At 46.0% G+C, this 14251-nt stretch overlaps 1 protein-coding gene across 8 annotated transcripts in view; it reads right to left on the bottom strand.

The window, feature by feature from the left end:
• The window catches only part of AMOTL1 (angiomotin like 1), a 153571-nt gene that overhangs the window by 115823 nt on the left and 23497 nt on the right, over positions 1–14251 (bottom strand). For 5 of the 8 annotated variants that reach the window (XM_044258293.1, XM_044258284.1, XM_044258287.1 and 2 more), the window contains one exon: positions 10575–10710. In XM_044258293.1, the coding sequence (XP_044114228.1) occupies positions 10575–10710 (136 nt within the window). Of the gene's footprint in view, positions 1–10495; positions 10519–10574; positions 10711–14251 lie in introns of those variants that run through there. The other 3 variants (XM_044258288.1, XM_044258283.1, XM_044258291.1) reach the window with 2 other exon arrangements.

Here is a 14251-nt window from a genome sequence, read left to right on the forward strand (position 1 = left end):
TCAAAGCAGGACGTACAGACAGAAGTTATGATCTGAGAGTCCAAGATGCAGGTCCTGAAGTCATTCATATTTGATTGTGGGAACTTCCCTCTCTGGGGCGGTGACCTGAATAACTTGGGCAGATGCATTTTGCATTTTCCCCCAGGACTGACTCACTGCTCTGCCTGGGACAGCTCTGGGCTTTAGGGATGTGCTCCACAGAGCCAGACCTCCCTGATGTCGGGAGGAGTTAAGAGGAAGGATGGAGGAAACTTGGGAAATGGCTGTCCCTTCTCTGTCCTTGTCCTTGGAGACTAACAGTGGGAGTCAACAGTCTGGGCAACCTCTGGGGAGACGTCTAGTCTAGTCTCAGAGAGACCAGATCACCAGCTGCGGCAGCCTGAGGGCCCCTGGATCTGAGCCAGTGTGTTCCAATTCTGTAAACACTCCGCCCTCTTCGGGTTTTCCACTGTCAGCTTTTGGTTTACAAATTACCTGGGAGGGTGGAAAGAAGCCACTGTGGCTAGCCATTGCTCGAGGAAGAATGCTGGCGAAGCAGGGGCTTCATCCCTGAGCCGCCTAGCCTCTCTCTGTCCTCTACTTTTTTCTCACTCCTGACAGTTGGAGCTCCCAAATCCAAGAGGTGAATGTGCTGGGTGAAAGTTTGCAGGCATCACTCCATCCTCTCCCACCTCCAAGGATCCTCCCATTCGCCCTTAGGAATTCATGGTTCATCAGAAGCACAATTCCTCATATCCTCAGCCTCTTCACGGTTCCATTCAGTTTCTTACTCTGATCCAAACCTGACTCTCCCTGAATATAACAGACCATGTTAGCTACCACCTCTATTTATTGTAGCCATCTTCAGACCCTTGGATTATTACACCTCATTCCTTGAAGGGACGGGCGCTTAGATCACTGTCATTTTCCCCAATTCCATTCCTGTGTATTTCTTATTTTGCATATACATAGTGGATTCTTCTCATACTCTGGTCTCTCACCTCTTCAACATTATCTCCTTTCCTAGCCATCCTCCAACTGCCCAAGCTCCCTGCTCTCACAGTGACACCATCCTTAATCTTAATGTCAAGCACTCTAGTCTCCACCCACCACCTCCTACCTTTCCATTCTACTCTGTTATCTTAATCCAGTGTCTCACCTATGATTTCCTTATCCCGTGACCTTTTCTCTGTCCCTTACTCTTCTCATGACCTCTCTTCCTCCCTTATCTACCTTAGTATCTGGGTTCATTATTGCCTTTTCTCTATTATATACACCTTCAGATTCATCTCCCCCCACCCCATCTCTCCATACTATTTACCTGGAAAAACCACAACCCCGATAAAATCTGATTCTCCACTTTTTATCTGTCAGCACCCAGCTAAACATGATTGGAGAAACACAGCATCATGCCTTATTTCCAGTTCATGATCGCTGACCTCAAGTAGACCTGTGTACAGCCCAGCCATCCTTCTCCATTTGCTTATACTACTTCTCCTCCTCTCCTGTAACTATGGGTGAACTACCTCTACTCCATCTAAGGCCACACCCCCCATTGTGGATCAGATCCTGTCCCCTCTTATGTGGCTTTTCCCCCTTCCTACCTAAATTACTGTTCTCCTCTGTCCTAGAGCATTCCCATCAGTATACAGACATTCCACTATGTTCACTCTTTCTTGACACCACCTCTCTCCCCAGCTGAGGCTCTCTCAGCTGCCCTCTACAACAAAATTCATCAAAAGAATTGTCGAGGCTCATTGTGTCTACTTCTTTCTTTTGCTCTTAAAGGCAAACAAGTTTCTAGTTCACCAGTCTTCCAAAATAGCTCTTGCCATGGTCAAGACTGCCTTTGCCACTTCCGATGCCAGTTCTTGGTCCCAATAGTAGCTTTTGATCCACTGATCGCACGTGTGGATGGGCTCGAGTGACTTGAAGTTTAGTGTCCTCTGTGTCCCCATCTTATTGAGAAGCCATTACTCTTTGTGTGCTAAGAAAGATGATCTATGGAGGACCTTGGTTCTGATGTCAGTTCCTCTACTAGTTAGTAATTTAATTTCTACAAGCTGTAGTTCCTCTGATAATGGAAATTGTATCACGCCCGACTCATAAGATTGTGTGATTAGAGTGCATAATAAGCTGATGCACTTGGAGCCCCCAGAAGAGATACTGTCACGTTTTGAAAATCAGGTAATATATTAGTTATCATTGGATGGCAAGCTCCTTTACAGCTGAGAAAAGTGGGCTCTTTACTTTCTTTCAACAACTTTGAGTTGTCAGAGGATGCTTCAAATTAAGGGCAAGGTCACATTGCCCTGACTTCAGCTGTATTCTCAGAGTTGGCTTGTAGGTTGGTTAGATGGCAGTGGGAGAAGGTTTTCCCCAGGGGAAGAGCAAAATAAATGTGTTACTTGGCAGAAAGGTTCTAAAGTCTGTCAAACTCTTCTACCTCACAATGGCATGTCCTTCAATTTGCTCCTACAGATCAATGCCTAATAAACCAAGAGATTTCCTTACAACACTTCAGTTATTTGAATTTCCTAATCACTCAAAGGTTAATGAGAAAATATGTTTCTTGTTTTGATCTTTACCTTTGAAAAATATTAAATATATGATTTCAATTTCCTATCTTAGAAATCGAGCAGAGCAGGCAATGCTATTCCCTGTTATTCAGACATTTATGGGGGATTGACCATGCTTCCAGGACGGTGCTAAGTACTGCGGAGGCAAAGGGGATGGGAACAGGCTCCTGCCCTCCCTTTGCTTCCCATCTAATACAGGATTCACAGGATCTTATAGAACCTCAGGCCGTGTCCAAAGTGCCTACGTATGCTTGACTTCTACAGGCCCCTTATAAAGAAATGGTTATGCGGGATGGTCTCTGATCTATAAAGGGCAGTGCACAAGCTTATATATTGGAAGCTCAGCTCTGTCGATTTCAGAAGGCACTCTCAGGGATGTTACTAAATCTCTGAGAACCTTGGTGTCCTGACTTATTTCACTGGACAGTCAGAAGCAAACTGGTAAAGTCCGAGACACAGCCCACACTCTGTGTGCTTGCTAAATGTGCCTTCCTGTCCAACATAGAGGGCCTGACCATGCCGAGTCCTCTCTTCAGACTGTTCTAGAAGGAGAGCGATCCTCATAGTACCCGCAGACAGGATCCACAAGTGCCTCCTCTTGTTTCTAGGGCAGCACTTATTAGAGACAGGGACATGTGGGGAGAAAGTGGCAAGAAGGAAATATTTCTGGGGCTCAGGTTTTCCAGAGAAACAGATTACAGAAGGGGTTAAGGTCTAATGTCCGCTTTTAGTATTGTTTGCTACATCATGAATTGAATAGGTTTTGGAAGCTAGCCTGGGAACCCAACCCCTAGCTTTAATATTCATATGAATATAGATACATATATACGTCAATTAATTGTTATTATTTAGACAAATAATATATGTTCTAGGTAAAGGAAAAATTACTTAATACAGATAAGTATAAACTAAAAAATGAATTCCACTTTCCCATCCTATTCTGGTCTCCATTCTCAGACTGACACACCATCCACAACCTCTTGTGTGTCCTGGGAGAGAATTTTTTAGGCATATCCAAATGTATAAATCAATTGTTTAACCAAGTCACATATCATACTACAGATTCCAAATTCAAGGCAATAAATTTCTAAGTGAAGTTTTGGTCCAACTCCAATCATAAGCTGGGGTGTGACTATTTTCTGTTTAGGAGGGCAAGAGAGTACACACACACACACACACACAAAAAAAAAAAAAAAAAAAAAACCAGAGGAAAAAGGTCCTATCCATCAGCAGAAAACAGTAAAGTTGTGAACAAAATGTAGACATTGGAAGGATGATGGTTCGGTTATCTGGAAAGCTCCATCTGAGCCTTCATTCCTTGGTGAATGAAGTATGGTCATATAGCAACATTGGCTCTAACTCTAGAATCTAAGGAATTCTTAGGTCCATGTCTCAAGCCAAGACAGCCTGCAGATGCTTTTGGGGTGGCTAGAATAGGGCTGTGAGTACAGTGCCCATCACTAACACCCTGCTGAGTTGGCAGGCATTGCCCTGGCCTGGCTATGGCCACTGCAGTCTGAGAGTGCCGTCATCCTCTAGCCAACTCTGCCCACATGTTGCAGGGCCTGCCTTGACCATAGGCCCTGCTTGGAGGAAAGGACACTGACTGGGCCTGTTGTTGTCTCCAGCCAGTCTTCTCTGACTCTTGGGTCCCCAGCAGCTACACCACTGCTGGGTCACTGAAGAAGAGGAATAGATAAGAGTCTCATACAGGTACAGCTTCTTCCTCCAAGAAATGGGCAAGGGGCTAAATGCCACGTGGGGAGACTTTTTTGCAGCTAAAGTCTGTTATCCATTCCCTTTGCAAGAAAGAGCTGCGCAAATTCCATAATAACAAGTCTGAATGATAGCTAGAGGCTGCTGGGATCCGTCCACAGCCTTCCCAACCCCAGGCCCTGGAAGGACACCAATTTCAAGCATGAAAGACAGAAAGAAGTGGGCTGAGCCCTCCTTCTGCTTTCCTCTCCTCCCTGACATCGCCCTTTGCTCATCTTCTCAGCAGGTAGCCTTCTGTCTCCTGGAGGCCCTCCGCTAGTTAAGGGCAGAGCAGCCCCCTCCTTCTCCCTGGGGAGCAGGAGCAGGACTGATTTAGGAGGGAAGAATGGGCCTTAGCTTCCTGAGCACGGCACAACTCCCCTCTGTTACCCAGTCTCTTATCTGTGTCCTCTTAGCAAGGCCAACCAAGGACAAATGTATCCCCATCCATAAGGTTTCCTCAGAAAGAAATTTGCACTAAAATGGTCATGGTATTAGCTCCAGGGCTGAATCCACCCGCAAGACAATCTCCCCTCCTCCTAGGGTTTAATATGTGTGTGTGTGTGTGTGTGTCACATATATATATATGTGTGTGTGTGTGTGTGTGTGTATTTTATGTGTGTATATATATGTATATAAATATATATGTATTTTAAGCACAACCCAACTTCTTTATAATTCCTAATGAGACGGAGAATGAAAACATAGTTGCTTTATTCCCTTAAATGAAAAACAAAACCTCAGGTAACCGTGTTAAGTGTTTTATAGCTTCCAGAAGAAAGAAACGGGTTCCACGGAGCAGTTAAACTATCTTGCCCCTGAGAAAGAGTCCTTATCCTTAGCAGAAACAATACAAGCCAAGAGATGATAGGATACTATGTCTGCCAGGATGTCAAGGACTCATTTGGGTAAAGACGTCAAATAATTTCTCCGAACAATCCGGAGGCCAATGCGGTAGGCGCTACGAATAAAGGCAAGGGGCTTCATGAGATCCATGAACAAACTGTCCATCCAGCCCTCCTGGATTCCTATTACTAAGTATGAAACAAAGATGAAGATTTAAAAGACTCCTCACTCAACATCGTATCAAAGGAAATAAACTCTGGCTGAGCCAAGAAACTACTGGAAGGTATATATGGACATGAATCAGAATAAAGAACCATTCCAAAAATACACACAGAAAAAGGTCCCCGCAGAGGAAAATCATACACTTCCAACTCTCACTCAGTCGGATCTATTGAACGAAATCAGACAAAATTCCGTGTTAAGATTAAGGGGGGGGGCATTTGCTGCAATTGAAGTCTATGAACAAACCATTAAAAAAGAAATCCATTGCATGCATGTGAGTCCCTGCTGAGACGCAGAGAGACCTGCCCCTTCTCGAGTTTTCCACCTGAGTTTCCTGGACCGGGGCCGGAGACGAACTCTCCTTTCAGAGACTGCAAATAATCCACCTGGCCTGCACGGGGCCTCTCTTCCTCCACCTTGAGATGGTTTTTCCAAAAAGCTATGGCCCCACCAGTGAACATAGCTTAGGTGCTGGAAGGAGCCGCAGAAGCCGGGGCCCTGACATTGCCACTAGTCTTTGGTGCGTCTCCCTGGTGAGTCTCCAAATCTGCCAGACCGTGAGCGCCTCGGGGCCATGTAAACTGAAATGATGTTTATGGAATTTGTTCAAACAAATGCCAACAGAGAGGACTGTGGGTAACAGATTCCATTGTGTTAGTCTTTTTACCACACCATATGCAAGAGGAATAGGCGAAAAAGAATCAAGCCTCACGGAAAGTTGGAGATGCCAGATGGTGTTGTCCTTTGAAACCAACATACAGGGTGGCTCCGTCGGTTAGGCGACCGACTCCTGGTTTCGGCTCAGGTCATGATCTCAGGGTTATGAGATCTAGCCCCACATCGGGCTCCACAGGACGTCTGCTCGCAGATTCTTTCCCTCTGGCTCACCCCCCCACTCTCTCTCTCTCAAAAATCATTAAAGAAAAAAAAGAAACCAACAATCAAGGAAGTAAAATGGACACAGCATAGCCTGGCAACAGGAAGACCTGAGTTCAAAAGTGAGCTGGGCCGGCGTTTGCTGTATGAGCTTGCCTTTCCAAGGCTCAGTTTCCTCATCTGCAAAACGGGGATAGGCAATAACACCTTGATGAGATTTTAGTGAGAATTTATGTGAAATTAAATAACGTTGGCAGCAGAGCCGAGTACGCCTGCAACCCCCGAAAGAGCTCCTCCTTTCCTTTCTGGTTGATGTTAACACTCTCCCTGACCTTGAGGGAGACCAAAAGGGAAATATGCTTCTTCCTGTTTCTGCACCCATGCCGAGGCAGGGTCATGGCCTTTCCACCAGGTGTGGGTTCCTGAACTTCCTGCCTCTCTCTGAGTGAGTAGCATAAGCAGGTTGGGTCCCCTGGGAAGAAGGGAGGACAGTAGGATTCCAGAGAGCTGAGTGAGCACATCTCTAACAGGGAGAAAAGTGTTTTAGGGAACCACTAAGAAAGGATGTGGAGGGCGCCTCTCCTGCGCCAAATCCCCACACAGATGACGTGGCAGCTGGCAAATCGAAGGATCAGCTGGTGATGTCCCAGCCAGACAGAGCTCTGGCCAAACCCTGGCCAAGCCCTTCTATTGGACGTGTCCAGGACTGCAGATACAGTGTGGAAATGTGTTCCAGACCTTTACAAGGAATTTGAAAAACCACACACCCAGACCCTGGAGGGTGTTTTCAGGAGTGTAGGAAGCAAGAGTGGCAGAGGGACTTTCCTCCAGAAACTCCATTTCACCCCCAGGCATCCTGAGCTCTCCTTGCCAGCTTCCCGGGGGCTGTCCCTCTCTAATGGCAGCCCAAGATGCTCCAAGGATAACACAGAGACAGATGTCGTGTGGATCTGGCCCCACCTCCAGGCCTATGACTCACCGGGATGACGGAGCTTCCCTGGCAGATAGCACAGTTCTCAGAGGACTCCATGAAGCCAAGAACAAAACCCCAAGGCTTGGACCCCTCCAGGACTTTCTCTGGGACTGCACTAGAAACGGAAAGTCTCCTAGCCCACACTGGTCTCAGAAGTGGAGCGGCCAGTAGCACCCAGTGGTGGGAGAGCCGGTGCAGGGCTTAGGGCATGGAGAAAAGATGCCCAGAAGCAGGTGGGCCAAGGCCTTGGCAGTGGATTAGCTGGAGTGGCGTAGGAGGGTCTTGGATGATAATGCACACACTGCAACAGCACTGTTGATTTTCTGGCCCTGCTCCAAGCCAGTGCTCTTTTCTACTATGACAAAGAAATAACCAGCAATAAAAATCTATAACTGGCCCACCGGAGCCTTAAACCGAGAAGGCAGAGTAGGGAGTGTTGGAGGGTAAAGGAAGGAGCAATGGCCTATCAGGACTCGGGGTCAGGCAGATCCAAGTTCAAATTCCCACTCTGCCATTCAGCAGCAAAAGGATCTTGTGCAAGCCTCTTGTCAGCCTCTTTGTGCTGTTTCATTTATAAAACAAGACTAAGGCTTTGCGAATGAATTGAGATCATCTCTTTCTATATGAAAAAGGCTCAGCATAATGTCTGGTGCAATATATATATCTTGACTTTTCCTTTTTTTTTTTTTTTTTTTGACTTTTCCTTTCTCTCTCTCTCTCTCTCTCTCTCTCTCTCTCCCCCTTTTTTTTTTTTTTTGGTGATTACTCCAATTCTGAATTAGCTTTGGCCCAGAGGGCTTACCCTTCCTTTATTTCTGAGTGCAAGTTCCCATTTTGGTCCCCTCTCTAGTCCTCTCAGGACCTGAGTCTTTCCCTGAATCCCAGCCCAGGCTTCGGAGAACCACCCCACTACCAGCTGCCCAGAAGGATGTCCAAGTTCAGCTCATTGATTTTCTGTCATGATGCTCCACCCACATACCACCGTGATACCATACTGTGTCTCAGATGCCTCCCTCATTGCATACTGATTGTCTGGATGGGGACAGATGCCTATCAGGGTACCTGTCACCCAATAGAGCTAAGTTCCTCCAGTAGCCCCAGAAGCTTATCCCTTACTTGAGAATAGAGAACCCCCATTTGGCGGCTCTGTCCCCATCCTACTAGTCAGCCATGCCCCGAAGACGGTAGATACATGACAGGGTGAACTCACGGAGGGACGCAGTGGTTTGCAGAGTTGGCCACAATAAGCAGCTTTTAGCCCCCACTTTGTCCCAGCGATCCCAATCGTGAAAGCCTCTGAAATTCTATGCTGGGGGCTTCTGTCGCCTAGGTTACAAAAGCACGGGCAGACAAAGCACACCTCCTTCCCTTCTCTCCTCTGCCTGCAGACTTTTGTGAACCAGCCTGGAGCAGGGAAGGAAATGCTAGGGGTGCACTGAACATCCCAGGAAGTGATGCGCTGGGACCAAGGGACAGTTGTTCAAGGTCCAGCTGGGTTAGCGCCGTCAAAGATGGCTCTCGGGGAGGGCAGAGATTCCCATGCGACATGGTCCTGCTCCCAGTTCACCCGTGGAGCCCCACAGCCACCCGCCAGTAGATATACACACATCCACCGTTTGCAGGGCTGCTTGCAAAAGGGATGCAGAGGTGAATAAAGCGAGACTCGGCCTCAAGAAGCCCACATACTGTCCGGGATAGGGACCATCGCAGCCCAGTGGGGTAGGCGCTGTGACCCGGAATCTGTTAGTTCTGTGGGAGTGCCGAGGCTGCGACTCGTGTTCACACCTGGGGGGGCGGGCAGGAAGAGACCCCAGAATAGATGACATCAACTGAAGCTTTGGGAATTGGGGGGAAGACGCCAAGCAGAAGGCAAGCGTTAGGAACCACCCCTGCAGAGGCTCCCAGTGTGTGAGTGCGGGATGTATCCAAGGTGGCAGCGGCGGTCTGTTCAGGGGTGGAGGGTTTGTGTTCAGTAGCGAACAGCAGGAGACGGGTCTAGAGAGGCAGGCAGAGGTCTGATCAGGAAGGGCTGTGTGTTGAGCCAAGGAGGTTCCACTATATTCCATGGGTAGTGAGGAAATACTGGTGTAAGGACCTCTAAAAAGTGGCAAGGGGGACAGGGGGACAGGGCACAGGAGAGGACAACTGTTGGCTCTTTGCTCCAAGTTTTCTCCAAGTGCTGACCTTCCCCGTGGGCAATCCCCTCTCCCCTGCTGTGAGCCATAACCTTGCCTGGGGATATACCTAGTTGCAGTGCTGTGTGGGTGACCCCACTTTAGAGACGAGCATGGCAGAGTATGTCCTAGTGATCCCCATGCCTACCTTGCTCTCAGGTGTCCCCACTGCTTGGCACATAGTAGATGCTCAGTATTGATTGAATGAATGAACAACAATGGGAAGCATAACCTTACTAAAACCTTCATGTGAATGCGTTAAACTCAGTGGTCTTTGTCTCCCTAGCCACAGAATGGCTCCTATCACCAAAGCAGATCTCCCTTAGATTTGGGGAATGGGGAGGGGGTGGACCCTTAGACCTGAAAGAGGCCCACAGCTCTGTAGGGGGATTATGGTTCTTACATGTGCATGAACTATGAAACTGACAACATCCCTATCACTTCATGCTGAACTGTTCTTCAGATGCTACGCAAGGAAAAGGAAGGGACAGGAGCTGACCTACTCTGTTTATCCTGGTTGTATTATCCTCAGTGCCAGTCTCTGCAGAGCTGTTGAGAGGAGAGGAGACAAGATAAACAGGAATACAGGGGCAACCGGGGGGCTCCATTGGGAGCGTCCCACTCATGATTTCGGCTCAGGTCATCATCTCAGGGTCCTGACTTCGTGCCTGGTGTTGGGCTCCACGCTCAGCCGGGAGTCCACTTGGGATTCTCTTTCCCTCTGTTCCTCCTCCCACTCTCACATGCTCTTGCTCTCCCTAAATAAATAAATAAATCTTTAAAAAAAAAAATAACCAGGAATACAGTGCCTGACACGTGGTAGGTGCTCAGAGGAGTATGAATAACCTCCTACCTGGCTAGGGTAAGGGCTCTGTAAATGACAGCTTGCATAACTCACGGTCCTTATCAGAGCCTTATGAAGTAGGCATTCTTACTCTCATGTTAGAGCTGAGAAAATGATAAGCTCTCTGGCCACAAAACTGGTAAGGAAGAAATGTAGGTTCTGAACGCAAACCTGCCTGACTCCCAAGTCCGCTCCTCTCCCGTCCACCTGGCTGCTTTTGAAAAGACAAACAGCACAGGGCACGTACTGAGCACAGCTGGGTTGACACAGTGTGTGTAGGAGTTGAGGAGTACCACGTGTATCAGGGACATCAAAAGCAGCCATACCCCCTCTGGTGTTGGCAAAGTGATGAATTCCAGCATGAGACAACCAGGTTCCTTCCTCCAGGGGCCATGTTTCACCAAGGTCCATGCTTCCAGGGGACCCTCCTGTCCGTGGAGCTCTCGGATCGAATGGAATTTCCTGAAGGAGATAATAAGCACAAAAACGGGAGATGAATTACCACTGATGCTCTCCTAGGAAGAAGAAGCTTTCTGGGAGGAAAGTCGTCATTTCCAGTTCCTTATGTTTCTTTAGCACGCAGAGATTGTTGTCAAGATTCGCACATGGTCCAAGTGGAAGATGTTCCAAGGAGGCTGGTTGACTCCACGAATCATGGTTTCCCTCCCCCTTCAGTTAACAGATATTTGTTGGTCAAACACCACATGCCAGGCTTTGAGCAAAGAACTTAGTGTGTTGAGCTCTGCATGGTTTACGGACTTCCAGAATTTTAGGATAGGATATAGTAGAATCTCAAGTTCATAAAAATTAATGGGTATAAACTTCCATATATGTCTAAAGCACAGATTGGAAAATTTTGGACTAGAAACCTAGAAGGAACTCCTAAGGCATTGGAATTATGAGTGCTTTTTATTTTCTTTGGAATTTTCTGCATTTTCCACAATAAACATGCATTACTCTTACCATCTGAAAAAGGTATACAATAAATATTATTCAAAAGAACAATACCAGGACCAAGAAGGACCACGGAGGCTGATTTTCTATCTCCCCCTAGAACACCATGATGCGGAGGGCGCTTGGCTTTCCTAAGAAGATCTCTTCACAGGCTGCCTCAGAGAAGTCCAGCCTGGGGAATCTCAACCTATATCTGGGAAGATGACAGCTCATGGCCGAGCTCTGACTTACATTTCAAAGAGATTTTCATAAAGCTCTGCATGCAGCAGGTTCTCAGCTGCATAACTGAAAATGATGGATTGACTTAATCTAGGAACGCAGCAAGTGGGATCTTTACCACATCAGAAGTCCTGTCACCCTAATTAGGATAGGCACCAATAATAATTTGTTGTAATCAGACCAGCTGGCTTGATCTGGTCACTAGTTGCCTGCAGGTTCCCACACTGCCTGACTGACTGAGGACATTGCCTTGTATGCCTTTTGGTTGTCTACCTAGAGAAATATGGTACTCTTAAAAATTGCAACAAAGACCCAAAAATCGCTCAGAAAACACCAGGAGGTACCTAAATTGGGTACTGGTTCTAGTAGGGATTTGATTTCCATCGAAGCACCCAAAAGCTTTAAAAAGGAATCCTAGACCAGAGGAGATATAGCACAATGCCAGAGTAAAAACATTGGATTTATCAATAAATTCGGATTTCAGGCCCCTGGCTTGGGAACTACTGGGGGACTGGGCAAACCACTTACTCTCTCTGGCTTCATTTCCTCAATGTAAATGAAGGAATTAGAACCAGATGTTGTCAAAGGCTTGTTCAGCCTTCCAAGACTTGCAGCCTATAATAATATGCTTTACATACAAAGGCAACCCATCCACCCACATCCATGGGTGGAGAAAGCTGTGATATTTATCCATTAGCAAACTGAGACATCAGCTTGAACACGTGAGAGGTGGCTGATCAAGGCTAGAGATAATCTGCGATCGGGACAAGACATGCTCTCTGTGCAAGACTGAAAACATGTCTGGAATGGAAATCCAGTCCTGAGCCATGATCATGCTGACATCACCATTTAATCCAATGACCTAAGTATTCAACATCTTGTATCTTAGCATTATTGACAATAATACTACATCCTTAAAAAGCAACGCTGATTTCCAGTAGACTGGTCATTCAGAGCCATTTCATTACTCCTTGCAGTATCTTTGAGAAGTGAGTTGGAGATTCTAATAGCTTTCTGTGACAAAAAATAGAGCTGTACTGATGAATTAAATTGGGGTTTTCCCCATCCTTCTTGGCCCAAGGGCCTAGGCATTCCCTGGCCCCCAGGAGCCAGATTTGTAAGATGATCTATCTCTTCTGGATGTGTGAGGCTAGATTCTGAATAAATCTGAACTATGTAGGTTCCCATTGTTTCATCAACTTCAACCTGCTGGTTTCTCTGATGCTTGAATTTCACACCACAGCTTGGGAAAACCACACACAAAATGTGAAATGAAATTACATCAAACACAAGCATTTCGAGGAAGACTTTGATCAACCATATCTGTTACTGGCATTCTAACATCTCTGCTTCCATCACAGGGAGCCCCAGAGTTGTTCATGAATGTATGGAGCCTGGAAAACATTTTCCAGGCCTTCTAGAAAGTGTTGAACCTCTATCTAAGACTAAACTCTCTCAAAGACTAAGTCCATGAAGAAGAAACTAAAAAGACAAAATGGGGTGAGCAAATACTTTCTCTAAAGGATAAAGTGGGGTGGTGTGAGTGGGAAAGCTTGTTGAAACTCTACAGTTGTAGGATTTGGGAAGCACTTTTTCAAAGAACCATCTGTATTCCCATGTTTACAGAAGCATTATTTCCAATATCCAACATATGGAAATAGTATGTTATTAATGAATAAATGAATTCATATTTTTCTAGATTATCATGTTTTCTAAGATGTATTGTTTGTTTTTTGTTTTTGTTTTTAAAGATTTTTATTTATTTATTTGACAGAGAGAGAAATCACAAGTAGGCAGAGAGGCAGGCAGAGAGAGAGGGGGAAGCAGGCTCCCCGCTAAGCAGAGAGCCCCAGGACCCTGAGATCATGACCTGAGCTGAAGGCAGAGGCTTAACCCACTGAGCAACCCAGGTGCCCCTCTAAGATGTATTTATCTGAGAGAGGGTGCGGGAGGGAGGGACGAGAGAGAGGGAGAGAGAAACTCTAGCAGACTTCGACGCTGAGAACAGACTGACACAGGGCTCAATATCAGGACCCTAAGATCATGGCCTGAACTAAAACGAAGAGTCAGATGCTTAACCCAGGTGCCCCTGGATTAATATGTTTCATTTACACACACACACACACACACACACACACGCATACAGAGTAGATCTGGAGGGCATTATGCTACATGTAATAAGCCAGAAAGAGACATTCTGCATGATATCATTTATATGTGGAATCCAAAAAGAAAAAAAAAAAAAAAGTAGAACTCCTAGAAAAAGAGAAGAGAAAAGTGGTTGCCAGAGGCAGGGAGGTGGAGAAAATAGGGAGAGGTTGGTAAAAGGGTCCAGACTTCCAGCTGAAAGATGAGGAAGTTCGGGTCTAATGCACAGCAATAAGAACGAAAGGTAAATATGTGAGGTGATGGGTAAGCTGCCTCCATAGGAAGAATCATTTTACAAGCTACACACGAATCTCCAGTGTATACTTTAAATATCTTACAATATTATTTGTCAATTAGACATCAATAAATCTGAAAAAATACATAGAAAAATAAATAGAAATATTTATTTTATAAATAAATAATAAATTTTTATAATAGATTTTATTTATAAATAAATTTTAAAATAAAGAGAAGAACTAAACCACCTGCATCGTAGGACCCTAGGCTCTACAGAACACCAGGATTCTGTGATTACATAATTGATCTTTCATGAATATCGGTTCATTGAACAGATGTGTAAATGACAGTGACCGCTGTGTGCAAGGACCCTCGTCAGGTATCAGATACTATTAAGCAGGTAAAGGAGATTCCCCCACCACCCATGAGTGGTGTGGGGCCCAGA

The sequence above is a fragment of the Neovison vison genome, chromosome 7 (assembly GCF_020171115.1).
Source record: "Neovison vison isolate M4711 chromosome 7, ASM_NN_V1, whole genome shotgun sequence".
NCBI classification, from domain to species: domain Eukaryota; kingdom Metazoa; phylum Chordata; class Mammalia; order Carnivora; family Mustelidae; genus Neogale; species Neogale vison.